The sequence below is a fragment of the Chaetomium fimeti genome (genome assembly GCF_033439085.1).
Source record: "Chaetomium fimeti strain CBS 168.71 chromosome Unknown B0H64scaffold_9, whole genome shotgun sequence".
Classification (NCBI taxonomy): Eukaryota; Fungi; Ascomycota; class Sordariomycetes; order Sordariales; family Chaetomiaceae; genus Chaetomium; species Chaetomium fimeti.
The window spans coordinates 475537-503132 of record NW_026944337.1 but is presented as its reverse complement, the minus strand read 5'-3'; the positions used below and the strand labels follow the sequence as shown (position 1 = coordinate 503132).

At 55.2% G+C, this 27596-nt stretch overlaps 10 protein-coding genes across 10 annotated transcripts; 1 reads left to right on the top strand and 9 right to left on the bottom strand.

Annotated features, from left to right (window-relative positions):
• Positions 1-3465: 3465 nt before the first annotated feature.
• B0H64DRAFT_366923 (prion-inhibition and propagation-domain-containing protein) lies at positions 3466-6929 on the bottom strand (the record flags this gene model as incomplete). The annotated part of the gene is made up of 2 exons (XM_062801923.1): positions 3466-5893; positions 6481-6929. The coding sequence occupies 2 exons, from the start codon at positions 6927-6929 to the stop codon at positions 3466-3468; spliced, it is 2877 nt and encodes a 958-aa protein (XP_062655085.1).
• A 453-nt stretch (positions 6930-7382) lies between these two features.
• On the bottom strand, positions 7383-9055 carry B0H64DRAFT_469366 (Carboxylesterase; the record flags this gene model as incomplete). Its single annotated transcript, XM_062807796.1, has 3 exons — positions 7383-7702; positions 7758-8741; positions 8800-9055. 3 exons carry the CDS (start codon positions 9053-9055, stop codon positions 7383-7385), a joined length of 1560 nt encoding a protein of 519 aa, XP_062655084.1.
• A 774-nt stretch (positions 9056-9829) lies between these two features.
• On the top strand, positions 9830-10611 carry B0H64DRAFT_469364 (uncharacterized protein; the record flags this gene model as incomplete). Its single annotated transcript, XM_062807795.1, has 2 exons — positions 9830-9907; positions 9968-10611. 2 exons carry the CDS (start codon positions 9830-9832, stop codon positions 10520-10522), a joined length of 633 nt encoding a protein of 210 aa, XP_062655083.1. The 3' UTR covers positions 10523-10611.
• Positions 10612-10642: 31 nt separating this feature from the next.
• Positions 10643-12047, bottom strand: B0H64DRAFT_366921 (uncharacterized protein). Its single transcript, XM_062801922.1, has 2 exons — positions 11091-12047; positions 10643-11010 (listed from the first exon to the last, which is right to left on the bottom strand). Exons 1-2 carry the CDS (start codon positions 11698-11700, stop codon positions 10754-10756), a joined length of 867 nt encoding a protein of 288 aa, XP_062655082.1. The 5' UTR covers positions 11701-12047; the 3' UTR covers positions 10643-10753.
• Positions 12048-12679: 632 nt separating this feature from the next.
• Positions 12680-14074, bottom strand: B0H64DRAFT_446212 (concanavalin A-like lectin/glucanase domain-containing protein; the record flags this gene model as incomplete). Its single annotated transcript, XM_062806898.1, has 2 exons — positions 12680-13396; positions 13469-14074. The coding sequence occupies 2 exons, from the start codon at positions 14072-14074 to the stop codon at positions 12680-12682; spliced, it is 1323 nt and encodes a 440-aa protein (XP_062655081.1).
• Positions 14075-15241: 1167 nt separating this feature from the next.
• B0H64DRAFT_248055 (uncharacterized protein) lies at positions 15242-16938 on the bottom strand. The gene is made up of 4 exons (XM_062799954.1): positions 16192-16938; positions 15984-16094; positions 15825-15927; positions 15242-15705 (listed from the first exon to the last, which is right to left on the bottom strand). The coding sequence occupies exons 1-4, from the start codon at positions 16465-16467 to the stop codon at positions 15311-15313; spliced, it is 885 nt and encodes a 294-aa protein (XP_062655080.1). The 5' UTR covers positions 16468-16938; the 3' UTR covers positions 15242-15310.
• Positions 16713-20596, bottom strand: B0H64DRAFT_330524 (ankyrin repeat-containing domain protein; the record flags this gene model as incomplete). The annotated part of the gene is made up of 6 exons (XM_062800946.1): positions 16713-17357; positions 17437-17483; positions 17818-17977; positions 18029-18043; positions 18122-19127; positions 19200-20596. The coding sequence occupies 6 exons, from the start codon at positions 20594-20596 to the stop codon at positions 16713-16715; spliced, it is 3270 nt and encodes a 1089-aa protein (XP_062655079.1).
• Positions 20597-21322: 726 nt separating this feature from the next.
• B0H64DRAFT_247971 (amino acid permease-domain-containing protein) lies at positions 21323-23773 on the bottom strand. The gene is made up of 5 exons (XM_062799953.1): positions 23197-23773; positions 22976-23104; positions 22338-22853; positions 22025-22263; positions 21323-21936 (listed from the first exon to the last, which is right to left on the bottom strand). The coding sequence occupies exons 1-5, from the start codon at positions 23574-23576 to the stop codon at positions 21440-21442; spliced, it is 1761 nt and encodes a 586-aa protein (XP_062655078.1). The 5' UTR covers positions 23577-23773; the 3' UTR covers positions 21323-21439.
• Positions 23774-24818, bottom strand: B0H64DRAFT_247924 (uncharacterized protein). Its single transcript, XM_062799951.1, has one exon. It carries the CDS (start codon positions 24713-24715, stop codon positions 23972-23974), a length of 744 nt encoding a protein of 247 aa, XP_062655077.1. The 5' UTR covers positions 24716-24818; the 3' UTR covers positions 23774-23971.
• Positions 24819-25749: 931 nt separating this feature from the next.
• B0H64DRAFT_247931 (uncharacterized protein) lies at positions 25750-27111 on the bottom strand. Its single transcript, XM_062799952.1, has 3 exons — positions 26567-27111; positions 25999-26481; positions 25750-25855 (listed from the first exon to the last, which is right to left on the bottom strand). Exons 1-2 carry the CDS (start codon positions 26901-26903, stop codon positions 26021-26023), a joined length of 798 nt encoding a protein of 265 aa, XP_062655076.1. The 5' UTR covers positions 26904-27111; the 3' UTR covers positions 25750-25855; positions 25999-26020.
• Between the last annotated feature and the right edge of the window lie 485 nt (positions 27112-27596).

The window sequence follows — 27596 nt, the reverse complement described above, 5'->3', positions numbered from 1 at the left end:
TCAGAGAACGCACGAGCGGACGCCTTGAGTAGGAGAGCGGATCACCACGACAACACATCTGAAGTCTCACCACCATTGCTATATCAGCAGACAGACGGATCCCTACGGCACGCTTCCCAACCGACTGAAGACTACGAGATCGCAGCGCTTCAGCAGCAGTCGGAAGATCCTGAAGGCAGGCCTCTGCAACCGTTTGTAGAATGTTGTGCGACTTTCAGGGAACAAAGATTGGAACGAGACTTCCAAGGAATCATCGCGGACGACGAGCGCGATGCATGGCAAAAAGAGCCAGAATCCAAAATCGCGGGATTGCGACTTGAAGGAACGAGACTCTGGTACCACGACAAGGCCTATGTCAGGCTGGGTGACCAAAAGGAGCTCATTCGAAAGATCCACGAGTCGAGACTCGGAGGACACATGGGAATCAGCAAGACAATTGCGAAAGTCAAGCAGAACTACGACTTCCCAGGAATCAAGCAGACGGCAGAAGAGGTCCGGGCGGAATGCGACCTCTGCGGACGAAGCAAACCAGGACGACACAAGCCATATGGGCTGTTGCAACCATTGCCAGTCGCAGAACGACCATGGAATTCGGTGACGATGGACTTCATCACCAAACTACCAGTCTCCCAGGACTCAGTAACGGGAGTGGAATACGACAGCATCCTCACAATGGTGGACAGACTCACCAAGTGGAGTTACTTCCTCCCTTACAAGGAGACATGGTCAGCAGAACAACTCGCAGACGTGATCTATCGCAACATCACCTCGGTCCACGGATGGCCGGAGGAATGGATCACGGACAGAGACACGAAGTTCGCATCAAAGTTTTGGCAAGCTCTGATGACGAAGCTGGGTACGAAGAGTAAGCTTTCGACTGCTTATCACCCACAAACGGACGGACAGACGGAACGACTCAACCAGATCGTTGAACAATACCTACGGTTGTACGTCAACTTCCAGCAGGATGATTGGGTCGAGCTGTTGCCAACGGCACAACTCGCCTACAACACCACCGTCACGGAGACCACCAAGGTCACGCCATTCTTCGCGAATTACGGCTACGAAGCAGATTTGCGACAAGGGCCCGATGTTTCGGTGCCCCGAGCGGCAGTCAAAGCCGACAAAATGAGCTCGCTGCACGCGATGCTCAAGGAAGAACTCGAATTCGTACGAACACGGATGAAGAAGTTCTACGACAGGAACAGGCTCGAGGGACCTCGCCTAGAAGAGGGGGGCAAAGTTTACCTCGTTTCTCGAAATCTTCGCACGAAGCGACCAAGCAGGAAACTCGATTTTCGCAAGATCGGACCGTTCAAAATCGACAAAAAGATTTCGGAGAACAATTACGCACTCGCGTTACCCTCGACAATGCGACTACGGACCAACGTTTTCCACATCTCGCTTCTGGAACCAGCACCCAAAGGCGCACGACTCGACAAGGACGCCGAAGCAGAAGACGAAGAGGAGGAATGGGACGTTGAGGAAGTCCTAGATTCACGCATCACGAAAGGACAGTTGGAGTACTTGGTTAAGTGGCTGGACTTTGGCCCAGAAGACAATTCATGGCAACCAGCTACGAATCTCAACTGCCCCGAGAAACTTCAGGAGTTCCACCAGAGGAACCCGGATCGACCAAGGGAAGCCCCGCGGACAAGTCGACCCCGGCGAGGAAAGGGTCGTCCAGGGAGAAACTAAGACGGTCAGTACGGAACCAAGGGGAGGAGGGAACAAACGAACCCTTGTAGCCAAGGGGGTGGATCACGAGAGGAGGTGCCAATGGCCTCCCAGTCCAACACATCGACACCACCCGCCGTCTGCACCTGGCCAACCAACTGCTGTGTGGGAGACATGGGCGCAGGGGAAGGAGGGTCCTCTTCCTCTTCCAGACGCTCCATCCCACGACGAAACACTTCAACACCCCGATCCCGAAGAGACCGCTGTTGGCCGCGCAGGCGCGACAAACGGCTCAAAGCTTCGGCAAGCGTTTGCTCCACCGCCTCAATCTCTTTCGCCACCTTCTCTTGTTCAGAAAGGTTTGACAAAACTACCACGATCAGCACACACGCAAAAAAAAAAAAAACCATGTCACTTACGAGTGTCGGCCACGTTTGGCCCACTACACTTCTTACCCATCTTGACGCAGTTCGAACACTTCCTCCCATCCTCCAGCATCATGCATCGCTTTCGCGGTTTCGCATCCCAACACCGCTGGCAAGGCATGGCGACTTCGTAACCAGAACGATCAATTTCCGCGGCAAGAACTTGGCGTTCACGTTGCAGGTCGCGGCGAGCGCTACCCAGACGATTAGCCATCATGGCCAAGGGACTGCGATAAGGTCAAGGAAACATACTCACTAGCAAGGAAGTGGACGTTGGCGCGTATTTCAAGAGGAAGTGCGGCATCTCTCGGGGCGAGAGATGTTGGAGAGGGGGCATCGTGTCACGAACCAACCATATAACGGGACCGCGTGGGGCGCAGCAGGACTGCCCTCACCCAATCGGCTGGGAAGCCAAGACGCGGGGGCCCGTTGGGTAGCCCAGGGACGCTGGCTACCCGGGACAGGCGGTAGCCTTGGATCGCAGTCTACCACGAGCTACCACGGGTAGACTTGGGTAGACGGGCGACCATGAGCTACCACACACAGGACAGGTACAGAGATACCTGGGACTTAGATAGTATATAGTCACTCGTTCTGGAGAGCTCTGGGAGTTCTCCAGTTAGCAATCACAACTACAGTTCGCTACAAGCTCGAGAGCCTACTGTTGAGACAAGTCTTTGTTGTGCACCCTTTGGCTGCACCGAACCTACGCACCCTTGAGAGAATACCTTCGACCGATACTGAACCCTAACAGGACGGGTCCAGAGACAGGTTCGTCACAGAGCGGTGGCGTGCATCCGTGGGTGAGATCTCGCAAATCTCCTCACGTTCTGCGAATGGCATACACAGGAGGTCCCTGAATAAGCCTTGTCTGAGGTGGGTGAGCTGTGGCGAGTCCGGCAACTATGCGGTATTAACATCAGGGGATGGAACCAGAACAGGCTTCACAGTACCCTTACCTTCGTACTGATGCTTCAACGGGATGGGGATATTGGTGAGCCAGCAAACAGCGGGTTACCGTTCCGCGGGCGGTCGTCAATAACAAGATCCAGACGATGCACCCCCGACATCTCCATGCAAGCCACTGGTCCACGCCCAAAAGAATGGTGGCCCAAATGAACAGTCGTGGGCTTGATAATAAAGCTTTACACCCCTCAAGTCGCCGATCGAGCCGCCGTCCACAATTTACAAGCACAGCCTTCAATCCTTCAGCGTAGCGCCCCGACACTTGTTCCCCTTCCCGGCATCGGCGCGTTAGTAGGTACCTTGCTTTACCACCAACAAGGTGTTTCTTAAAATCGTCAGTTACTCTTCCGAGCCCTAAAAAGGACCTAAGTTGTTTGAGTGACCGATCTTCCGAGTCCTATATCTCCATTTCCGTTCCCACGTAGCTTGGGTCGACTGATTTCAGGAAGGGGTGGATTAACTTGGGATCAACGCCCGCCTCCAGGAACGCTCTTGCTGTGCTCTGAAGAAGCAGTCTTTCCCGTCCGCTTAGCTTGGAGCCCTCGGGCTGTCCGGACTCATCCACCCAGAGCCAAAGATTGTCCATCCACAACACACAGATATCCTCGAGAAGATCGGCGCCCTCAAATCCAGACTTGAGGAGCAGTCGGGTCATTTCGGTACGGCTGAATATCCCGTCTGACGGCTCGTCGTTAAACTTATGACTGAGACACCGCTTAGAGACCGCGTGGATGAGAATTGGCCTGCATGTTTGACACGGACAGCGGCGGTTCCGAGCCTTGGCCGCCGCGAAGTCAGGGTGCTGCCGGACAAAGTTCAACGCTCCGGCTTCAACAGCCAACATGAAGCGGGCCGAAGGGTGTCCAGGAGGGGCCGCGGGAATGATGGTGGCGTATAGCTGTTTAAGTCTCTGCATGGTCGCCGTCCACAACTGCCTTCCCGGCTGACTGAGAGCGTCGAGAAAGGGCCCGAGGTGAAAGAAGCAATTCCGAGTGTCGCCGGGCCTCTCCCGATCGGCCACCACTCCCCACCAAAGCCCTACCTCGAGATGGTCCATGGCCTGAACGTCATTTGTCTCGGACAGCGCTTGTACGGCCATGTGGATGCCATAGAGGGACAATGCCGTAGCGGCATCGAAGGCGGCATCTTGAGTCCGTAAGCAGTCCAACTTCCAGACGTCGGCGTTATTGAGAAATTCAAATACGGTGCGGTGCATGAACGACACCTTTGGGCCAATTTCCTTTCCAGCTGGGGGGGTTCTAGCAGTTTTCATCTCCAGCAAGCCACCGCAGCGACTTCTCAGTCGGCCTTCAAGTTCCTCACAAATCTCACGGTCGTCTTCGGCGGTCACGGCTTTGATCGATATCGGACCCGTGTGATAGTCGTCAACCAATGCGAGACCAAGCGCAAATAAATCCGTGCGCAAGAACGGGGAGTTTGTCTTCTGGTAAGTATGGCATATCTTGAACAGCTGCGCGCCCTGCCGCTGGTGCCGTTTTTGGACCTTGCCGAGCATGTGCCTAAACATGTCTTCGAGTTCGGGTGGGAGTTCATCGACGCGGCGACGGATCTCCGAGAGTCGATCACTGTCAGCAAAACCGCCAAGGACGGACCGACACGCGAGGATGACCCATAGAAATACACCGCACGACTTCTGCACCAGTTCACTCAAGAGCTTCTGGGAATCTTGTGGGAAACGTCTCATGTGGCTCTGCATGGACGGGTGGCCGCCGACGACCTCGTTGACATACATTTGAATATCGGTCTGCGTCAGATGGTGTAGCTGTAGACGCGGTAAAAACCGAAAAGCGTCAACACATGCTGGAACTGGCCGACTCGAGACGACAACCTTGATGTCCTCGCTCTTGGCAAGCTGCTTGACGAAGTCGACGGCATCCGCATAGTCGCCCACGAACTCGTCGAGGCCATCGATGAAGAGACAGCACCGTCCTACAATGGATGCGTGGCCAGCGATGACCTCAAGTGCGCGACGCGTCTCGGTTGCAGAGGGTAAGCCGATGCTCTCTGTCCTTTGACTCTCTAGGGACTCTTTCCACATGTTGGGGAGCGCGTGTTGGATGAGGGACGGCCTCTGCGACAGAATTTGATGCAACAAGGTTCGCGAAAGCCCGTCCTGCGTCTTCTGCTCGTCGGAACCGAGGTTGGAGACAAAGAAGTGGCATCGGACATAGCGGCCACCATTGGCCCACTGGGAAAACATGGTATCAGTGAGGCCGTGGCTGTATATGTATTTCATGAGTGTCGACTTCCCGCTCCCCGCTTTCCCCGATATCCAGTAAATGCCGGATCCATGCCGGAGCCAGGCCGGGAGGCTATCCCAGGCATCTGTACCTTTCGGTGGCTCTTCTAGCGCCCATTGGAACGTCTTTCTGTGAGCTTCGGCGATGCTGTCCTTTCGGTCGTTAATTCTTCGAAACCACAATGTGTCCAGCACGTGATCTTGGTGTGTCTTGTCGATGGCGTGTTGCGTAGACTCAGCTATGGCCCGGTGTTGGCCCTCGGATGCTTCCAGGATTATCTTCAGATGCCCCAAATTCGTCTTGATGAGCGCAAGGTCGCTGGTAATCATGGCATTGTCAGAGGCAGAGGCCGGGTCGTAGCTTGTAGCCGGGATAACCTCGCTGAGCTTCGAGATGAAATGTGCGAGGTCTTGAATCAGATGCTCAAACTTTTGCTTGTCTCGAATGACCCAGCGCGCCTTACAAAGGACCGACGCCGCCTTCTCCCGAGAGCCAGCGCGCAGTTGGAGAGCATTAAAGTCTCGGACAAATTTGTCCATCCGCGGTTGACTGATGCGCCAACGGCTTTGTTGTGTCGATGATGTCGACATGACTACAGGGGACCGATTGGATGTAGAGGGCCGATTGACGTCGATGGGCAAGGCTCGCCACAAGTCAAGTAAGTCAAGTATGAAGGCAAACTTGACTTGACTTGGCTCAGATTTGACTGGATTTGACTTACTTGAACTTACTCAAGTTGAATCAAGTCAAGTCTCCACCCCCATATATAGCCCTAACCCCCATCTACCCCCTAGATTTTTTCTGACTTACACCCATTAAAATTCACCAACTTTTTTTCAAAAATATACTTAAATCGAATGATCTTACAATCTACCGAATCGCGGTCGGTTCGGTTCAGTGGGCTGGGGAAAGTGGCGATGGGAATGTCCCTGTAAACGAACTCAATTATGGGTGGCGCAAGTCAGGGATAGGGGTTACACAGGCACAGGCTGGGGGCATATTGCAGTGCCAGCCACTTTCTGTGGCGAATAGTGGCTAACTCAATTAACTCAAGTAAACTCAAGTAAGTAGAGGGTCTTACTTACTTGACTGGGTAGCCGATTTGACTTGATTTGACTTGATTTGACTTGATTTATTCAAGTATACTTGACTTGCGGCGAGCCTTGTCGGTGGGCGGGCTGGGCAATTCCCTCGTCAACGCCTCCAAGGGTAGACCGGAAGCAACCAAGTGGGATGATGCTGGTGCGATGGGGTCCGCAGCCAGAGATGCATCATCTTCGGATCGCAGGCCATATCGCTCCTGCAAGCCCTCCGAATCCGACAAGATGGAGCCGATAGATGCAAGTATTCGGGTCAGAAGCCTCTGGGTGTTCGCATCGTCGAGCCGCTTGTCATAGTCATTGCGAAGCAGTCTGACGCGATCTGCCCGCTGTAGAAGAAGTGTTTTCTCGATGTCAAGTTTCGTGTCCAAAATCTCGTATTGGCGGCCCAGATGGCGCGTGTCAACTACGAGGGTAAAGAGGTCGATGGTGTCTTTGAATGCACCGATCAGCCCGCCGAGGCCGATGATACCGATGGCGAGCCCAGCAACCTCAGCCATCGCGCAGCAGGAGAATTGAAGGAGTAAAAGAACCTAATTGTGGCGATTCTAGCCTGAAGTCGCTCCTGCCCAACCATTCATGGTTGATGCCTGAAGCCTGGTTCGCTGCTTGTGCTTGACGAGTGCAGTGCGCCTTGCCGCCTCTGGAAGCAGGAACGAAGGTGCCGCCAAGCCCGCCATCGGCTGATAGACGTCCCCCTCAAGGTACCTACCTAGATACTAGGTAGGCTTTAAGTTCAGGTTGTATTCGAGAACCGAGTTTGTTCAACAATCGGGGAAGGTTTGACACGTGCGAGTTAACTGCCTCGAGAAGCCCTACCAGATATTGAGTATGATCCAAACCCACAGACCACACGCCGAACAAACCTACCATACCCCAAATAACCTTGCTCACGGTACGGGGAGTAAGAAGCGTGGTATTAAGACAGGAGTCAACCGTGGCCTGACCGCACTCTATCTAGGTCTACTCGGATCATAAGCGTCCCAAAAGACGCTACATCTAGAATCCACTACGGCCGGGTCAATCACGGTGATGGAAGCCCGATCTCCTTCACCACCGAGATCCCCAAGAGACGGTGTAGTAGGCGAGTACTTTGTCCATCCGGGGCCCGACGATGGATCCTTCGCAAAGTCGGCCCACGCTCCTTGTATTTTTGCACTCAGCTCTTGGTTTGCTGGAGTGCTTTGAGGATCCCCAAAAACGAAACTGATCTCGCTGCCGTGTGATGCGAGTCCACTCGGGAGAGAGGCGTTGAAAAGGTAGCGCCAGGTTGCTGGTCACTGCATTAGCATCCGTCACTTGCACCACGGGCAGATGTGAGTACTTACGTATGTCAATGGTGGCCATGATGTTGCTGTCGTATGTAGTGGTACAAGCAAAGTGGAAGTCCGAATGCAACAGCCTGACGGCGTCATCTGGAGTTTGAGCCTGCCAGCTGGACCCAACGGAATATGCGTTGACAACGGCAGCCGCTGCGGTCGGATTGTTGGGATAGATCACATCCGCCCAACCCTCCAGTGTCTTTTGTTGTAACGTTTTATCGGAGAATATGTTGCCTTCCATAAAGGTACTGCCGACGAGCACAGGCACCCTGGCAGTACGCCCTGCCCGCCGTGCCGAGTCGGTATCAGCAACACTGGTCTTGCCCCCGTCATCGACCGGCGAAAATAGAAGATTCAAGGTGAGGACGGCGGATTTGACCAACGCCATGGGTTTAGATTGGAGACACGGGACCGCATTCTCCTCGCTGCAGTTCAAGTATTTGGCTAGTGTCAGGAACGGCGCTTCCCCGGCCTTGTTTCCCGTACCCATACCCGTTACCGACACACCAACACCCAGCGCAACTCGGTTGAAAGTGTGAAGACCTCCGCTCTGCAGAATGGCGGCTCGGAACGGAGGGTGGTCGCTGAGCTCGCTTATCAGATGACTATCGGCCGAGACTGCGCCGGCCGATTCGCCGAAGATGGTCACCTTGGTCGGATCACCGCCAAAGCGAGAAATGTTTTCCTGAATCCATCTCATTGCCATTTTTTGGTCGCGGAAGCCGGGATTCAGCTCGTCCGGTGAAAGTCCGGATACATTCCCCGGGAAGCCGAAAACGCCCAGACGATAGTTGCAGGCCACAAGGATGATGTCTTGGTTGGCAGCGAAAGACGAGCCGTCGACGTCCGTGATGGAGCCGAACGACAAAGCACCACCATAGAACCACAACATAACAGCCTTTTCTGCTTTGGGCTTGCCACACCCAAGATGCGGCGCAAACACGTTCAGAAACAAGCAATCTTCACTCTCAGGGGAGCTTTCGGAGCTTGCTATTGTCTCGAGTCAGAACACAAATTCGTGCATGGAGTAACCGGAAGGGTTTCTCACATTGCTGGATACATGCCGGCGGCTGTTCTGTCGCATTCACAAATAGCGAACCCGGAGGCCGAGGACGGGCAGCCCGAAACCTCTCGGGGGTTGTTGCGTAGGGGATCCCCAGAAACTTGTCCACAGTAGCTGTGGCCGAGGCTACGTGGGTGGTGGTGCCGACATAGACAGCATCCTTTAGGGTCACAGTTGGTAATCGGGCCGCCGCAGTGCTAAGTAGAGGGATCAAGGCCCAGAAGAGGCGCAATGATCGCATGGCCGGACGTGGGGACAAACTTGCGCTAGATATCAAGTGGCAGTGACCATAAGCAAGGAATCGTGTAAAAGTCCTAGGTAAAAAAACAACTTCAAGGCCAAGTTTATAAACCCACCGAAAAGACAGTCCATTAAACAGTGTTCCTGACGAAGACCGGCAACTGGCGGCGGCAATTCTGGGTTCTCCAACTGAAATCGGCTAATAGCTATAAGCGCACCAACCATTTCCGGAATCGAGGCAGGATCGCAGAACTTGATGGCAAGGATGACTGCCCGAGCTTTATCAACTCCGAGGTTGCAAGTGCCGGGTCGATCTAGGGTGCGAGGTGAAGATGGAGGCGCGAAAATGACCACAAACTGGATAGGAAAAGAGGAAAGAAATTAAAACTACCAGTTAATACTATTAGCTTAGGTGTCGGGGACTATACTAGCTACCTAGGAACATAGATAGCAAAAACACACCGAGCAACCCTACCCGCCGGTGTAAATAGTGGCATTGGATTGTGGAGTTTACTTCGCGGCTGGGGGCCGCTTCACGGATGTTGCAAAAACAACGGACTTAAATCATGCCACAAAAGACGTTGCGATGACATTTGAACAGCCAACATGCGACGATGTCAAAGGACACATGTGAATCAAAGGAAACCCCCCCATGCCATGCAACGTGTGAGAAAGTGTTGTCCTCACGCACTTATAAAGACTTTCATTTCCACAATCCGTTCCGTCCACACCATCCTCAGCCACCCTTTGGACGGGTTAGCGCCGGCCTCCAACCATGCGTTCAAGTTTGGTCATTGTTGCGCCGCTTGCTCTGGCTATCCCGGCACTTGCCTCTGTCGCTACAAACTCAACGGTTGTTGCTACTACCCCAGTTCCCCTGTCAACTGCCAACGTAACGAACTTACCCACGCAGAGGGACGGTTGGGAATCTTACTATCGGTATGTCTGCAACCCCGGCATCAGGTTCAAAGAGAATCTCTGGGCGTGGATAGATCGTGAGAATGGCCCAACTAAACGAGAAGAGATCTTCGACTATGGGGTCCTCATAGCCGTCACCGCTCTATGCGTTATTAATCTACATGTTCCAGGGGCCAGGCCGTCAAAACGCTTCCGAGCATGCGCCGCCTTCGTGGGCCCGCTCCTGGTGGCACAGTATGTAGCCTTGTCCATCGTGCCCGAGCTTTTTGAGCCCCCCTCGGACGAATCGAGCGCGAGGAGACGCGAGATGACCAGGTTTGCGATGACGATCTGGATGACACACCACGAGTCGTGGGAACTTTCGGCGTGGCTTTACCACGGGTTGCGGTGGGTGCAGGAAGTTGGTCTGGTCTATGACTTGGTTACAGCTATGAGCATGGCGCCTCCCAGGCCGAATTTGTACGGTGTGGTTGCGGCGGGGACGAATTTAGCCCACATGCTGGGCACGGATTTGGGGTATTTGAGGAGATGGTGGGAAGCCAGGGGTTGAGGACAGACAATTTCGGTCTTAAGTAGAGTGGCTGGATGAGATAGCAGTTAGATTATACCCATGACAGTCTCCAATACACCAGGGCTATGTGCAGCATCAACCACACCTGAAAGTAGCAATAGAGTATAATATGGTATTCGTGATATGCAGCGACAAATGAAATGTAGTACAGGTGCATGGATGGTGTATAATGTTAACCTTCTTCCCTCTCTGATGCTAGTTGAAGCAAAATTAGAGTTCCTCCTTCTCGGTGCTCTCGGTCTCTTCGACCTTCTCGGCCTTTTCAACCTTCTCAGCCTCCTCGACGTTCTCGGCCTGCTCAGTCTCCAAAGTCTCACCCTCGTTCAGCTGCAGCACCTGCGCCTGGATCTGGAACTCAATCTCCCGCTTGCCCTGGGCCCGCTTGGGGAAGCTGTGGTGGATCGGGTACGCAATGACGCCGCCGTCGACGAGCTTGGAGCTGTACTTGGAGAGGTCGAGAAGCGGCCCTGCACGATCCCGGTACGTTAGCAACAATCTAACACCCACGAGACCAACCTAAACGAAAAAGAAACAAGTCATCACTCACCCTCACACTTGCTCCCCTCCACCACCCACAACGGCAGCACCTCATACAGCGCGCCAGGCGCAAACAACGCCACCCGGATCTCATCCCTCGCGCGCCACTCCTCCGTCACGGGCGTCTCCTTCGGCACCTTAATCGTATGCAACACCCTGGTCCCCGGCAAAGGGCGCTGATAGACCGCGAACAACCCCTTGCCCGGGCCATCCGTACGCTCCTGGTCCTCGATCCACTCGCGCACGCGCAGGGGGACATCATTATAATCCATGGTCAGCAGATCGCGATCGTAGCCGTGGGGGTCGATGCCGTCCCAGCTGCCGGGGTACTCGCGCGCGGCAAAGACGTCCTTGAGCGCGTCGCGGTACTCGAGCAGGCCCTTGGGCGCCTTGGCGGCCAGGTCGTCGAGCATGAATTCCTGGGCGCGGAAGGTGCGCAGCACGTCGCAGGCGGGCGTGAATTTGGCGAGCTCGGCGGACTTGAAGGGGTTGGGCCACGGCCAGTTGGCCATCCGCTCGGGCTTGCCTCTGAGTCGCGGCGGTTGGTCCGGCGTGGCGGGGCCGATGGCTGTGGTGGTGGCTGCTAGCCAGGCGGCGGCGAGGAGGGCTTCGAACTTCATGGTCGTGGTGGTTGTGGTGGTGGTGGTGGGTATCACAGGGTTGAGGGTGGGTTGTGGGGGTGGAGGAAGAGAAGCCGGAGGATCAACAAACTCGGCGGAGTCTCTCGGTTTGGACCTGGGGTTCAGCAAGGTCCGTCAACAACAACCAAGTCACCAACGGTCGAGAAAGAAATTCGCAAATAATTCTAGGAGGAAAGCATTCGGCAATTGAACGTATCCTCCATAAAATTGGCCATGGTTCCCAGTAAATAGGCCGTCAATGCGTCTGAACTACGTAAAAGTGTCGTGTTGTCCTCCGGAACGGCCTTCCCGAGATGCCAGATTCGAGCAGGTCCGGCAAGGGTCTAGATGGGGAATATGGAGACGGGCCCGAACCCGCGCAGATTCCCCGCATTGTCTGTGTGGGGAAGTGCTTGGCTTGCTGCTTTGGGCAAAGTTGGAGTTCTTGTGTCGTAACCCGTCCGGGGGTCGGGGGGTTGGGGTTGCTGAGCCAAGATCGACTCCAAGAAGGCATTACCGTGTTGAGATTGTGTTCCGACCATTAAACCACACTGTGAATGGATTTATCTCTACACCGTTCTCTCCAATGCACACGTCCTTCTCCGTGAGATCAGGGTTCAAAGGGGCAGAATCCAGCAGTGAGGACCTTTTTATGGCCGTCAATCAACACCAAGGTAAGGGAAAGGAAGCCCATTATGGTAGTGGACTGGAGAGTTCATCTGGAGTTGGAGGTGAGGGTTCATTTTGTGGGTTGACTTAGGTGTGGCGGTTATCTACCTACCTTACCGTGTACATTCTGGGGACACTCGTCGTAAGAGTTGAGCATCGAACGAGGTTTGGTACAGTAGGCAACATTGCCAGATTCAAGTCAATTCTTCACTGGTTACATGTATCAATATGTATCAAGAAATCAAATAGTCATGTCTTGACGTCTATCCCTTCTCTACAAGTAGTAATTACAACCAGCCGAAGCCTTCCCTTACTGGGAGCACGACTTGCCCTTGCCCTTGCCGCCGCCGTTCTTGCCCTTGCCCTTGCCCTCGGACGACTCAGTCTCGTAGGTGGAGTCAATCTCACCCCAGCGCATGTTGCTGAAGGTGACCTCCGGCTCGGGCTCGACCTTGACAATGTTGGAGGGGTTGCCCTCGTCCAGGGAGCAGGGGCCGGCCTCACCAGCGTCGAGCCAGTTCATGTTGCCGCCCTCGTCCCACCAGATGCTGAGCGCGAGAACCATGCCGCGGGTGAGAGCCTCGCCCATGCCCTGCATGGCGCCGAGGCGCATGAAGCCGTCGGAGCCGGTGGCCTCGCAGAACTCGTCGGTCATGCTGTCGGTGGAGGGCAGGCCGGGGGCGTCGACGACGTACGACTCGATGACGCGGCCGTCCTGGACGTAGAGGCGGTGGATGGCCTCGAGCTTGCCCTTGCGGTTGGCGGGGAACTGCGTCACCACGGTGAAGGGCCGCGACGAGTCGACCTTGAAGGCGTCGCTGGCGCCGTAGTAGTCCGTCACGTTGACCCGGTACGGGTTCCACGCGCACCCGGCCTTGTCGCACACCCCCTCCTCCTCGCAGTCGACGCCCTCGCACAGGTAGGGGCCCTTCTTGTTGCAAGGGTGGGGGGCGATGTGGTTGGCCCGCTTGTTGGCCTCCCAGATGTCCATCTCGTTGCAGCACGCGCCCTTGCCGTCGACGTTGCCCTGGTTGCCAGAGTTAGCTTGTTTTCATTCTTCTCCCGTTGGCCTATCATAAAAGGGCAATCCAAAACTTACGATGCCGTTGATGAAGGGCGTGATGTAGCACTGCGCATCGCAGTACCCGGTGCCGAAGTAGGCGCCGCCGGGGTTGAGGTCGCTCTGGGCGCCATCGGCCTTCATCTCAGAGAGGTAGAGGGCGCTGTTCATGCCGCAGGGCAGCTTGGTCGAGTCCACGTCAAAGGTGAACTCGTTGCCGGTGAGCGAGAGCATCTCGTAGTTCTTCTTGGCCTCGTCGAGGAGGTAGACGCGAGGGGTGACGAGCTTGCCGTCGAGCAGCTGCTGGAGGCGGAGGTTGGTGCCGTCGGTGGTCACACCGTACTGGCTGTAGTCGTCGACGGGCTCCATGATGCAGTTCTTGGCGCACGACTCCTGGTCCGGGCAGGCGGTGGCGTTGGGCTTCTGGCCCCACTCGCCGCAGCCGTGCTCGTTGGTGGCCTGGTGGACGGGGTGGGAGAGCGAGTCCAGGACGATGTAGTTGGTCTTCTCCGTGCACCCGCCCGCCTTGGTGCAGCGGTAGGTGGTGATCTTGGGGTGGACCTCCTCGCCCTCACCGGGCAGCTGGCCGTTGGCCGCTCCGAGGAGGAGCGAGGCCAGACCGAGGAAAGCAGCGCCGCGAGCCATTGTGTCGAGTCTTGAAAAGCACGGGTCGGTAAAACTCGTGATGGGAAAGGTCAAGCAAGGGTGGACTGGGGAGAGCAGGAGGAGAGGTCTGATGGACGAGGGAGGGCGCCATCTCATATACTCCCACGATTACCTCTCTTCCACCCCGTCGGTTCGCCCTCCCCGCGTCCCCGGGACCACGATCTTGGATGCTCCGCACGGAATGGACCCCCGTCGGTGTCATTGCTGACCGTCATTGGAGCGCCTTATCCCTTTCGGTGCTGGTTCGGCGCGCGTTGGGATAAACAAGGCGGAAAACGGGCAGCGGGGCCGCGTTTCCGCCGCATGAGGACCTGCAAGGGACAGGACCAAGATCGATCTCGGTTGCCATGCGGCAGCGGAGGGACGGTTTAGCGTTGGTTGACCGTTCGTTCAGCGTTGCAACCTGGTGGTCCGCCAAGGCGGCCAAGCCGGTTCACGGAAATTGACGAGCCGAATTCCCAGGTCTGGAATGGGGTTCGGGGATTGCGGGGAAGAAGTGGAGGAAGAAGTGGAGGAAGAAGTGGAGGAAGAAGGGCTCCAGAAGGGCGAGCAGGTTCTCGACTCCGCCCCCAACTCTTCTGTGCTGTTCTGCGGCTGGTGATGAAAGGGGCTCTCGCCTCTGCGGGGGAAGGGGTTCGGGATGCACGTTCAGGGGTTCACGAACCTGACTGGACTCCAACTGCAAGCGTGAGGCCATGAAACCATGATTACAAGACACTTACCTAGCCGCGCGATTAATAACAATGTAGAAATGATCAGCCGGCCGAGCCCAAGATGCGCGCAGGTCAAGCCCTTGGCGCCCGTGAACGGTGCGGTTTCGTTATTGTGTATATAGTACCCCCACAAGAAAAGAGCAGATCACGGCCGTGGCAAGTGTTTCCCCGTCTTTCCATACGGCATTACAGAAATGGGCGAGGGCTCACACCACCATACATTATACACTACCTTGATATCCCCACATACTCACCGAGGTCACCAACATACTCGGATGCTTTTAGTTATGCACCTACACGGGAGCAGCGAGACTTGGCTGCGTCAACCCGTTCTCGGGTCTTGACGGCTGGTCTAGCCGGTTAGGAAGTCGGGTTGCAAGAAGACTTCTAACTATGAGCAGTCACCCACGTATTCCTTAGTTTTAAAAACCAAGAGCCTCATCTCCCTTGCGCTGCCAACCAAATACGCTCGGCACCCGACCTGAGAGTGCCTCCCGAACCATCAAACAGGGTCCTTCCCCCCAACACCCTCACCACTTTCAGCATCGGGTTGTTTCGGCCTCGCTTGCCGGTCGATCCACCACGTCTTCGGTCCCTGTATCCACTTTCTCCGTGCCTTTACGGTGCTGCCCTCATTATTTGGAATGGCCTCCTCCTTCACCGCCGCTTCCTGGCCCGGCTTCTGCTCGGGCGCGCTGCCGTTGTCATCGTTCGGGGTGGCTTGCACGGCCGCTCCCTGATTTGATCGCGCCGTTGGATTACTTCCATGATCGACGGGTCGAACGATATACCGGCGCCAAAACGCCCTCACGGACGCCCTGCGCTTCGCTCGCGACTCGTGGTCAAGGTTGAATGCCACAAGGACTGATGGGACGATGAGGATGACAGAAACCGCAACTAATAGCCGCCCGAGAGCGCCACCGGTCAGTTAAGTTGGTCTAGACAGCAACCTGCGCCGAGTAACCTAAAGCGGTGTCTCAACACGATACCAGGGATTATACCGAGGGGGGACGCACAAATAACCTGGAGCACAAAATCAATTGAAAGCTTGCCATCATCCCCACGGGGGAATTGTTTGACCTCGATAGTCAGAAATGAAGACATGAATGACAATGGAAGCTGGGAAACGAGTCAGCAAGTGTTGTCAAGTGAGGCCTAACAAGGGGTGTTCAGACAAAGATAATAGTTGCCACGGTGAAGTATAGGACCGTCTTCCCCTGCTTGTCGGTCCCTTGTGTCAGCTTGAGATTTGCCTGCTTGTTTTTCAAGTCCAACAGCTGCTGGATCTAAAGGGGGAAATGTCGGATTCGTTAGCACTCCCTCGCGCGGTTATTGAAGACACGGACTAGGATTAAGAAGTTGATAGGGAGGATGGTGGCTCACCGCTCGAGAAGCTCTTTCCGCGAATAGGTCTAGGCGATCCACCTCACGGATGTTCCGGTCGACAACCGTCAGCATTCGTGACTGATACATCCGATGGTCATTGATGGCTTCCAAGCTGTAGTCAGAATTGCCATTTAAAGTGGCCGCTCTGTGGAGCAAGTCCGAATTCATCCGCCTCGGCCGCCCTGTCGTGTCGTTTCGCTTGTCCTTTTGCTCCCGCAGCATGTGTTCCATGGCCTTCATGACCTCATTCTGGGTATGGAAGACCGATGACATGATGTTGAGCTCGTCACGGATGTCTTTGATTTCTCGGAGGTCCTTGATGTCGTTTGCAATTTCCAGCAAGCACTCTAACTCCGGATTTTTCGGCGTCTCCTGATCTTGGTGGGAGACCGGCCTAGCCAACGCCGCACTAGCTGGGTTGATGTAGTGCTGAAAAGCCCTAAAGCGACCAATCTCTCTCTCGGTCTGAGAACATGGCAGTCAGTTAGAACCGAATTATCACGGCCCATCGCAAAATACTAAGCTGGGGCGCATGGATTACTCACGATCCCACCCATGGAGGTGGTATAAATTTCCGAGAATTGGAGTGATTCGTCCCTGTTGCTCATTGTATCAAAGTAGATTCGCGAGCACTCGGCAGCTATCACTTTAGCTAGACCGTCAACGGTCCTTTCTGGCGTCTCCTGAAACTGGGCGATGATGTTGGACACCAGGGCCGTCATGTTCTTGAACCCACCAGATCTCATCCTATTAGACCGTTGTGGAAAGGCTGTGATGATTGTAGGGGGTAATTTCCCGCAGCGTGGTAGCACCCACATCCAAAGTTGATCCACCATGGTGAGGACTGGTGTCGGGTTGTTGGCCTGTTTCGGATCGGTCGACTTCAGGTGATCGTTGTGATATCTGATGCCGGTCTGGTCGTTGTCACGTTCTTCTGTATTTGGCAGTGTGTGGTAGTAGTATTGGTCGAGGGTTCGCCGGACATGTAGCGGGTGCTCTTCGTCGAGGTAGACCCAGTGGAGCTTCTCTGTTCCCTTCGGATCCTTCAGGGATGGGTCCGCGAGAATGAGATCTCGTTTAGCTTTCCTCTCTTCTTTCTTCAAATTCATGATCTCTTTCATGTTCCGTTGCTGGTTCTGGGGTTCCCAATGTAGATACGGCATCTACGCCCAACTGTCAGAGCACTGCGCTTCTGCCTTGTGTGACAAGAGTGAGTCAAGTTAAAACATCCGATACACTCACAAACAAAACCAAGCCTTGGCTTGACGAGGTGCCCTTGTCCTCGACAACTTTACTTTCCTTGATATCGCGCTCTTTACGACCCGTTTCGCCTTCGCTTGCGTCTTGTCCCCGTGGTTTCAATTTGCTCGATTGGGGCTGCGACTGACCCTTGCCCTCCGCGTTCCGTTCTTCTTGGGGCGGTTGTGCACTTTTCAATCCGTCTCGCTCTCGTTCCGGTTCGCTCTCCTTCGGCTTCTCGTTCACGTTCTCCTTGGGCTTCTCGTTCATAGACTTACTTACCGTTCCCGATCGTCCCGCTGCATATTGGACTTCTATCAGCAACTCCCCACGGCGTTGGGTGTCAAATGGGAGTTACATGTAAGTATAGCAAAGAAAACGTACCAAGAACGAAACGGTGGCATGCCGGTCGCATGAACCTCGCGTAATGGGCGCCCCTCCGGGATTTGTGTTGTTGTTGTTCCCAAAGCTTGGATTGAAGCACGACACTGGCATTCCAACGTTCGCTCTCGCCGCAAGCCTCGTAATGTCTGGTCATCAACACCTAAGGGGTTTCAGCACGGCATTCAACAAGCCGTGTGTCACGTTAACGTACCTCGACCCATCGCATCTAATCGTTTTGATCAATTCCGTTCATGTTAGCAAGCCCTTGGTATAAATGACTAGTAGGAGTAAGATAGGTACCGACATTGTTGGCAGGGAGGTGCATCCACGCGCAGCTCGCCCCCTGGGGATCGGGAAGCCCTTCCCCTCGGAGGAGAGAGTGGACGGAAAGCTGTGTCCTTGATTCGAGCTCAAGTTTCTCGTTTTCCGGGACCCGCAAGATGGTCGCTTTGAACTCTTCATCCAAATCAGCTGCGCCATCCAAAGGTTTGGACAATAGAGCCTGGGCCGATCTCAGCTGCTCCAGCATCGCATCCAATGCCGCCATCACCTCAGGTTCGACCCCCCCCGCGCTCTTTTTGTTAACAAGAATTTCATGCAGAGCCTTTCCGCTTTTGTCCATGACGCCCGGGTCTGCCCCGTTAGCGCGCAGCGTCTTGAAAACCGTCAGATGGTGCCCTATGGCCGCATACCAGAGGGGTGTTCGCTCTTCCACGTCTCGAGAATCCACCGCCACAGCCGCGCCGCCATTGTCAGGACCCGTCCGCCCAGTGCTGTCCTTGTTTCCGTCACCCAGCCTGTCCTTTGCACCTGCGCCGCCGTCCCTGGCACCTATTCCCCCATGCCCTTTCTTGCTTCTGTTGACGACACCCTCGCTCGTCTTCGTCTTGCCATCACGAAGGGACAGCAAAAGGTTAACAACTTCAACGTGGCCCTTTTCAGCAGCCAGCGAAAGCGGCGTTCTCCGGTTCTTGTTCGGGCTGTCCGGGTGCGCCCCGCGGTCCACTAGCATTCGCACACATTTGTCGTGACCCTGAACGGCTGCTCTGGAAAGCGGGGTCCGTCCAAACTCGTCCGCAGTGTCAACGGCAACTTGTTCGTGTAGCAACCACTTGACTACCTTGCGGTTTCCGCCCTCTGCTGCCCAGTGGAGAGACGTACGGCCGATGTTATCCTTCGAGTTGAAGTCGAGCCGCTTCGCACGTAGCATATCCATCTCCTTGGGACTTCCGCCCTGAGCCGCCCACGAAGCCAGGTTCCTGCCGTCATGGTCCACGGCTTCGAGATACTCCTTCTGGTCCAGGATGAAGCTCGAAACGGGGTGATGGGTCTCATCCCCGCCGTGTAAAGAGGATGTACCGGAGGATGTGTCATCAGAAGACAGGTCCGGTGTGTCTGAGAATGTGTCGTCATCGAGATTACAGGAATACCGTAAAGCCAATTCTATCACGCGCACCCGAGGTATTTTCTCGCCTCCATCCCTCATTGTATCCCTTGGCTGTTGGATGAAAGCTCGGAGTATTTCCAAGTTATCTAAAGCAAAAGATACCGGTGTGTTTCCGTGGGATTCAGCGTAGAGATCTGCCTCAGCCTTGATCAAATCCGTGACGGCCTCCAGATAATTGCCCTCGGCGGCCCAGGAGAGGGGAGACTGTCCCCAACGATCGTCGACAATACTGAGGTCAGCTCCGGCCTCAATCAGAGCGCGTACGCCCGCGGCATTTCCCCTTGATGCCGCAAAGGTCATGGCTGTATATCCGCGCCAGCCTCGGACGTTGACGTCGTGACGATCAAGTTCTCTGCAGAGTCGCTCCACGACTTGACCGTGGCCATTTTCTGCAGCCCACATGAGTGCCGTCTCCTTGTATTCGTCGTCCGACAACTTGGGGTTGGCATGATGTTGAAGCAGAGCGTCGACAATCGCAAGATGACCGCCCATCGAAGCCCAAATGAGCGGAGTACGGCCTTGGGCATCCTGGGCGTTCACCATACCGGCGTCGGACGGCAGCGCCAACATCCGTTGGACGGCTTTCTCAATGCCGTGCTGCGCAGCGAAGTGGAGCGCGGTTGAGGTGCGATCGCCTTCCTCTGGCGCTGCGCGGTGAGGGTGGGTGTCAAGAAACTCGTTCCATTCCTCGTCCTCCCCCTTCTCGGCGAACGCAAAAGCGATGGCCTCATCGTTGGGCAGCTCACTTATCTTGCGGGGCTTAGCGCAGGCTTCCGTCAATAGGGCCCGTATGACTTCAGTATGACCCTCCTTCGCAGCCCAGTAGAAGGCGGTGCGTTGATCCTCGTTCTTCCGGAGTGGATCCGCCCCAGCTTTCAACAGAACGACAACATTGTCGAAGCGGCCATTTTGGGAGGCGGCCATGAGCGGTGTCGTCCCATCGCTGTCGACCTGATCAGGCTCTCCCCCCACAAAACGATTCACATCCTCGACCGAGCCACGTTGGGCGGCCACAAAGAGAAGGCCTCGGCCCTTATAATACCGATGGGACGCGTCCTGCTGTCGGGTAAGAAAAAAAGAAACCACGTCTGTTCGGGAATTCCGAACAGCCCAATCCGTCGGATACCAGCCGTTCCGGTCAGCAATCAGAAGGCTAGCCCCGCGCTCGTAGAGAGTCTTGACCACGTCCAAGTGGCCCCTCTCTGCGGCCCAAGATATCGGCGTTTGCCCATAGTCCCCGTCAGTTGCGTCGATATCGGCTCCCTCCTGCAGCAGTCTCTCGACATCGCCCAGTCTATTATCTCTAGCGGCTACGATAAGGTCGCTTGCCATTTGTACGTGTGGTTCGGTTGAGCTAGACTGTAGCTTGCGTTAATGTGATATTAGGGATGAAGTGGGTGGTGTACAATATCAATATGTGCTGAGATAGACTTGTGACGTGGTGGATGGGCAGGAAAGGAGCACAAGAGCAACAAGGCCGCCGGTCTTTGGAAGAGGTTGCATCAAGGGACAGAATCGGACATGCAAATGGAGGTTCCTCGACATCCCGCTCAACCCCCATTCGAGGTACACGACCTGGACGGAGGTGCAGGCGTGCCCAATGATAATTCCCCGGGCATGGGTAGAAGGCCCGACTGGCGCCAGGCTGGGTGCCCGCGGAAGACTGTTTTCAGCTGTGATAGCTGCGAGTCCATGCAGCACTTTGACCTACCACTGCAACTCCCGGTGTCGCACAGCATGGTACGATGCTAATAATGTACCCGTGTATGGTTAATCGGTTTTCAGCTTTGCACTTTTCGGGCGCCATTTCTCCACCATACCAAGGTAGCGAGGTGCCTTATGAGGAGCAAGTCCGCGGCAGTCGAGTTCCTGGGGGCATTGTCCAAAATAGGGACCTCCCCACCTAAACCGACATACATAGGTACCTCACCTACCAGGTAGCAATAGTTAATCTCTCCCACCAAACACCATACCCCACGGGCCACCTAATGATTCGGTGTAGTCAAAGTTGGTAGTCGACGTAATGCTCTCTTGCTCATTGCAAATCTGAACCTTGGCCTCCCAAATAAGTACATGTAACAGCCACGCCACCGAGCAACATCAAGGCTTCCCCCATCCTCGGATACCATGAACTCGGCCGCCATCAGTACTCGCCCCGGTCTTCTCAACCAGTTCTCAGGCCCCCATCACCGGCTGTGACGCATCGCCACTTTGCTTAGAGCGATCGAGATCCTGTCCATTGTGGCCAACCCGCCTCTCGTTCCCGCCCTTGGTTCTCCCAATGCCGATCATCTGGCCCATTTCTTTCCAGAAGCCGGCCGGGGGATCGATAAAGGTGGCCTCGTAAGCGTCGATGACCGGGCGCTCCCAGACGAGATCGGCTTCGTGCGGCTTGACGAACTTGGTTCCCTTGAAAAACTTCCAGAAGATAAAGAGCGGCGGGATGAAGAGCTGCATCGTGTAGCTCGAGAAGAAGGTCGAGACCGACCAGGGCTTGAAGGACGGGTACCCGTACAGGAGGGCCACGGCGAGCATCCAGGCGAGCCCGAGGTAGGCGCAGTACGGTTGGAACCAGCCGAAGTAGGAGAACTGTCGGCGGTCGATGCCCTGGGCCTTGCAGGCGCGGTAGTAGAAGATGAAGGTTGTGGTCATGACGATGTAGTTGATTAGTCCTGGGTTTTGGTGGTATTGTGTCAGCAACATTCCTCTAGCATCGATAGGCAAAAGGGGGTGGGGGTGCAAGAGCGGGTGTAAATATACCTCCACCTGTGATAAGACTGGCAAACCAAGTGATGACGACCGACGAGTTGCTCGAAACCTGCATGAACGACAGCAGCGGGAAGATCATGACGACGAAGAAGCAATAAATCGGTACACCCTTCTTGTTTGTGTAGGTGAGGAACCTCGGGGCTCTCCCCTCAAGCGCGAGCGAATAGAGGGTACGAATGGCGCAGTAGGTGTATGTGTTGCCGGCGGAAAATATGGAGGTCAACAGAAGACTAAAAGAAGCGTTAGCATCGAACTTGACTTGTCTACCGGACGCGGTGATTTCATGTCGTGTCGTGTTACTAACGCGTTGACAATGTGAGGGAAAACGGAAACGCCGAGGTTCCCCATGGCGATCACATAGGGTGAAGCCGATGCAGTGGCGCCGGAGGTGTTGCCGAGTACGACATCCGCTAGAGCCGGATCCCTTGGAGAGCAAGAGATGCCGACAGCTAGCGCGCCGCCGACGAAAAAAAGACAGAACCGAAAGTAAACCGTCTTGAAGGCGCTCTTGATGTAGACTCGGGGCCGCATTGCTTCAGCCGATACCATGGAGATATACTCGGGTCCCACGACGGTGAAACATGCTGACCACAGGGCTCCCAAGAAGCCTTCGAAGCGACCTAGGGTGCCTTGGCTCAAATACTCCATGAAGGCCCCGGGTCTCTGCCAGTTGACGAAACCGTAGACATCATTTTGAGGGTTCCCGCCCACCATAGTGATGAAGGTGAACAAGAACAAGGCGAAGATCAAAATGACCTTTCCGCCCGAGAGCCAGAATTCGGATTCACCATACGCTCTCACAGCCAGAATGTTGATGGCGCTATTCACACGACAAGTTTTAGCATTCACACTTCACCGGCAGGGAGGGGCTGCATTGAGTTGCATAGGGTAAAAACGGCCCGGGGGTGAATCCCGCTCGGGCTACGTCCTTGAGGTTCTTACGCATAGCAGATGATGATGGCCGCGCAGATACCAGCGACTGGGCCAGGCTCAGTCACCGTAGGGCTCCAAAAGGACAACACCAGGGTAAAGGCCGAGATCTCAAAAGGAATCAGCAAAGCTTCATAGAAACTACATTTGGTGCCACAGTGTTAGCTCTGCCTAGGTACAAATTCCGCATCGATGGTGATGCGGGCGGGTTGGGTGTCAAGAGGGAGGTGCACAAGAAGTTCCAGCCGACCATGAAGCCGAGCGCTTCGTCTACCCATTTACCGGCCAGGCGGATGAAGCCGCCGCTGACGGGGTACGCGGTGCTCATCTCGGCGATGCAGTTGTTGACCATGGCAAGGAAGATGGACTGGATCGAGTAGGCGAGGAGCAAGCTGCCGGGCCCGCCATTGTACAGACCGGTGCCGATGCTCACAAAGAGGGCCGTCCCGATGGAGCCTCCGATGGCGATGAGCTGGATCTGGCGGTTGTTCAGGTGCCGTTGGAGGTTGTCGCTGTTCCCGGTCACGATGCCCTCCTGGACGTCCGAGTCCTCGGTGTAGTTCGGCGCACTAGCCGCCTTCTCCCCGTCTTTGTCCTTACTGAAGGACAGCATGTTGGGGGGTCCCTGTGGAATGTCGGTCGTCGTGGAATACGTATGTCGTGGGATACGTAGGTATTCTGTGGGGGATACCGGCGAGAATAGGGGTACCGAAATCAATCATTCACTGCGGACACGCGACGAGGCTGCCAGAGTACGATGAATTGACGACAATGGGTCGTGACATGAGGGTCGGAGTTGCAGCTAGCTGCGTCGTTGTAATCTCAGCTTTACACCGCACTACGTTACAGTAGCAACTATGGCGAAAATAGACCAGAAAGTTCAATGTTTCTCGAAGGAAAGTGGAAAAGAAAGGGATTCTGCGTGTCTTTTTATCTGAGGATTCCACTGGGCAGGCACATGTGCAGTTGAGCGAAAAGTGTGAACAAGCGACATCCCTGGTTGCAGGATCAATCCCAGTTCTTGGCGGCACACAAATACCAAATGTTACCTGGCGGGATGCATGCTGTGAATGGAGCGACCTGAAGAGATTTACGCCTTGGTAAGAGGAGAATTTGGCCGAAGGGACTTGTGCTGACAAGACGCCTCGGTGTGCTGGGAAGGACTACTCGGCTAAGACGGCAAAAAATCACCAAATGTAGGAAGGGATCTTCCCTTTTGTCACTCCAACCGACTCCAACTGATGTCATTTTGCAGCGCCAAGGGGGGCAACGTAACATGATGGGTGTTGTGGAACCCCAGGTGGGACCACCCACATACATACATGTACACCCACTCACCCACATAACTACAGGTACCTGGGGGAGAGAGGGGGAGTGCGGCACGGGGGGCGGGCACTGGCGGGGTGCTGGCTGTCGCGTGGGCTCGTGGGGTAGCGTTGTGGATTGTGGATGCGCTCTCCATGGAGTGTCCCAGGATGGCCCGAGGAAGGCCAGGCACGCCAGGGGCTGAGCCTTTCTTTCCAGCTGGACTGCAGGGCGGTCGGCTTGACTCGGTTGAGGGCCAACTCGGCGCCGCAGGGGAGGGTGGCGACGCCGATTTCGTCGCCGGGGAGGGAGTTGATGATGGTGGTGTTGATGGCGGCGCTGTGGCGGACGACGGCGCGCTCGATGCTTTTGGAGAAAGAAGGCGACGCGGGTGGTGGTTTTATAGGAGGATGTGGTGTGAGTGAAAGAAATAATCAGCAACCCCATCAAACGATTGAGTTCGGCGGGTGAATCTTGGGGAGTGACGGTCTGACGGGTGGACAGGAGCGATATTTCGCCGCCCGCACATGAAAGGACAGGGATGAAGAGGGAGGGACTGACGGCAGACGACCTGCAATTTCAACAGCGCCCGGGCAAGGATTCGCTCGCATGGCGAGCTCAGAAATGTGACTCGGGAATCTGGCAGCCGTCCCATGGTCCAGCGACGTTGCACCACTGTGATGGGACCGACACCACATATTCTCCCGAGAAGTGACCACCGACTAGTTCCGAGGTCACAACCACGGCCCCATCCTCGCCAACAATCTTGGCCATGCCGGGGTTCGGAAAAGTCAACTCGAGGATGTGCTCAAATACAACCTGGAAGTCCGAGGCGGCGCGGTGAATTTGCTGCATCTGTCGGCACAAAGCCCTATGTGGGGCCCAACGGGCAATCTAGCATTTCTTGTTGCAGGGCTGTGACCAAAGTAATTAATGCGGCCGTCGGTTCAAAGTTCGTAGCGGGAGCAGAACAGGTAGGTGCTGGTATCCTGTTTGTTGCACCCGGTATGTACAACATTTGGCGGCGGCGTGGCCATGGAGCACAGCATGAGAAACATGTCCCGCCGCCATCGGTAGGCTCCTAGGCTGTCGCTGCAAACCTAGCGAAGGGGGACAAAGCATCGTCGTTGGATAGGTACTCACACTATCCAATCCCAAAAGCGAAGCCGTTCGAGGTACGCTTTGGTCGCCGGCCTGGAGATGTGCGCCAAGCTAATTCGCTAAGGTGCCGAGTCAAGGAGACGTTGGAACGCAAACGGGTCGAGTACGGGGCGTCTTTACAGTGTTCGAGCACGTAGTTGATATCTTGGTCTGTCAACTGGCGCCCCGAGGTTGCGTCGACGAGCCGGCGCATGTATGGTATTGGTCATCCGTGGGCTTCCATGGTTTTGGCTTTGGCTAGGCGACGAAAATACTTGTTGCGATGTAGGTACCTAGACATTAGAAGTAGCTTTCGACTGGGTTGTCGAGGAGAGGTCGCAATTCCATAGCTTGGTGTAAATAATGAGACGATCGACTGCCAGGACGTGGTAATAAACAAAAGTTTTGCCCGCTGATCTTGTCGTGTAGGAAGGATTCGTTGAGATTCTTGAAATCGTCAGTTTCCAGCCGCGTAGAAGGTAAGGTGGGCAAGTGGTAATGGGCTGTAGGCATCTAGTCTTAAGAAAAGATGAGTTTGCGGGAATGAATGGTCGATGAGCGGAAACCAGACTCGAAATCAAATTACCCACCCATCAGCAGCACCGGGTCTAGCTAAGACGCAAACATGGGCACATCGGCCACCCCCGATCCACCGACAGTCTCGCCCAATTTAACCAAGGTATACTCATATACCTGCGCCGCATCCATGTAGTCGGCCTCCACGTCACGCTCATTATCATCGCCATCATCATTATCAACCCCGCTCTCACCTTCGTCATCGCCCGCCTCCCCTCGCTCCATCTTGGCCAGAACAGCAATGACGACTGTCCTGGCGTTCAGCGCCGTGCTCCTGCAGCGGACCATGTCGGTCGGGCTCATGCCGCTGCGCAGGCCGTTCTCGAACCCCGGCAGGGGCTCGTGGGTGACGATGTCCTCGCCCGAGAGCAGGCTGGCGAAGCAGTGGTCCAGTTTCCGCAGAAGCGGGAAGATGTGGTCGGGCGATGGCGGGAAGCCGAGCATCCATGTGTTGAACTCGCTGGCGATGCTGAGGAGCGAGGGTATTTGAAGACTTGCTAATCAAGGAATAGCTCGTTAACACCATTGGCGATCATCTCGATCACCTGTATCCAGTCTACGATGGGACAGTGGGACACTCACGAGTACCGGACCTCCAGATGAGATGGATCACCGGATCAAGGTCTCTACACAAGCCGTCTATCGATTTATAGCCCTCGTCGTCTCCCGGCTGATACCCCGGGTCGTTGTCGCTTCTAGCTGCCCCGGCACGTTTTACGAACCAACGGTTGATGTCGGCCATGGTGTCTGAGATGAAGTTCCGCGCGAGGTTTTCTTTCGCCGACCCAGGGCGGAAAGGGCGCGAGCGTGGATGTGGCAAATCGGGACGTTGTGGCCTGTCCCACGCCGCGGATGTTGCGGGAGGTGATGTCGCCGGCGCCGGGGAGGGCGAGGGGGTAAGTGTCATTTGTTCAACCATTGCTAAAACTGGGTCTGGGTATTAGGAGAAGAATGGGTATAAACAACTGGCTTATCAGCGTTGAGAGCACGCCGTCTGCACAACTGTGGAAAACGTGAAAATGAATGGGAAAGGGGCAGGTATTATATATTCTGATTATTCACTCCAGGCTGATGAAGCCCGCCGAGTTAGAAGGTTACGCAACGGCATGGAATGCGTTGGTAGGACAGATAATGAGAACACCGAGCGCTGCTTCAGAGAGCGTTGTCGAGGGTTTGCGAGTCGAAAGGGCAGTCGTGGTGGGGTGATGTCACCAGCACACGTGATTGAGCAGGTGTTTGCATTGTGGGCGGTTCAAGTTGCCGACCGAGGCTTGAGGTGCAAACTGGAAAAAAGACAATTGACTGCGTTGAACTGACTGCAAAACAATTGACTGCATCAAACTGACTGCAAAAACAATCGACTGCGTTGAACTAACTGCGAAAACAACCAACTACGTTCAAAACTGACTGTAAATCTTTTGTGTTGAACTCGGTGGAGTCGACTGAACGGAACGGTTATTGTGGTTGAAAGAATACTGTGATCCGAGTGGGGGTTCGCAACTAACTAATGTGGTTGGAGAAACTTCCATTTGCATTGCGGCCTGTGCGGGTGCTTCGTGGGGCTTTTTTTTTTTTCCAGTTTGCACCTCAAGCCTCCGTATTGGTTGCGGCC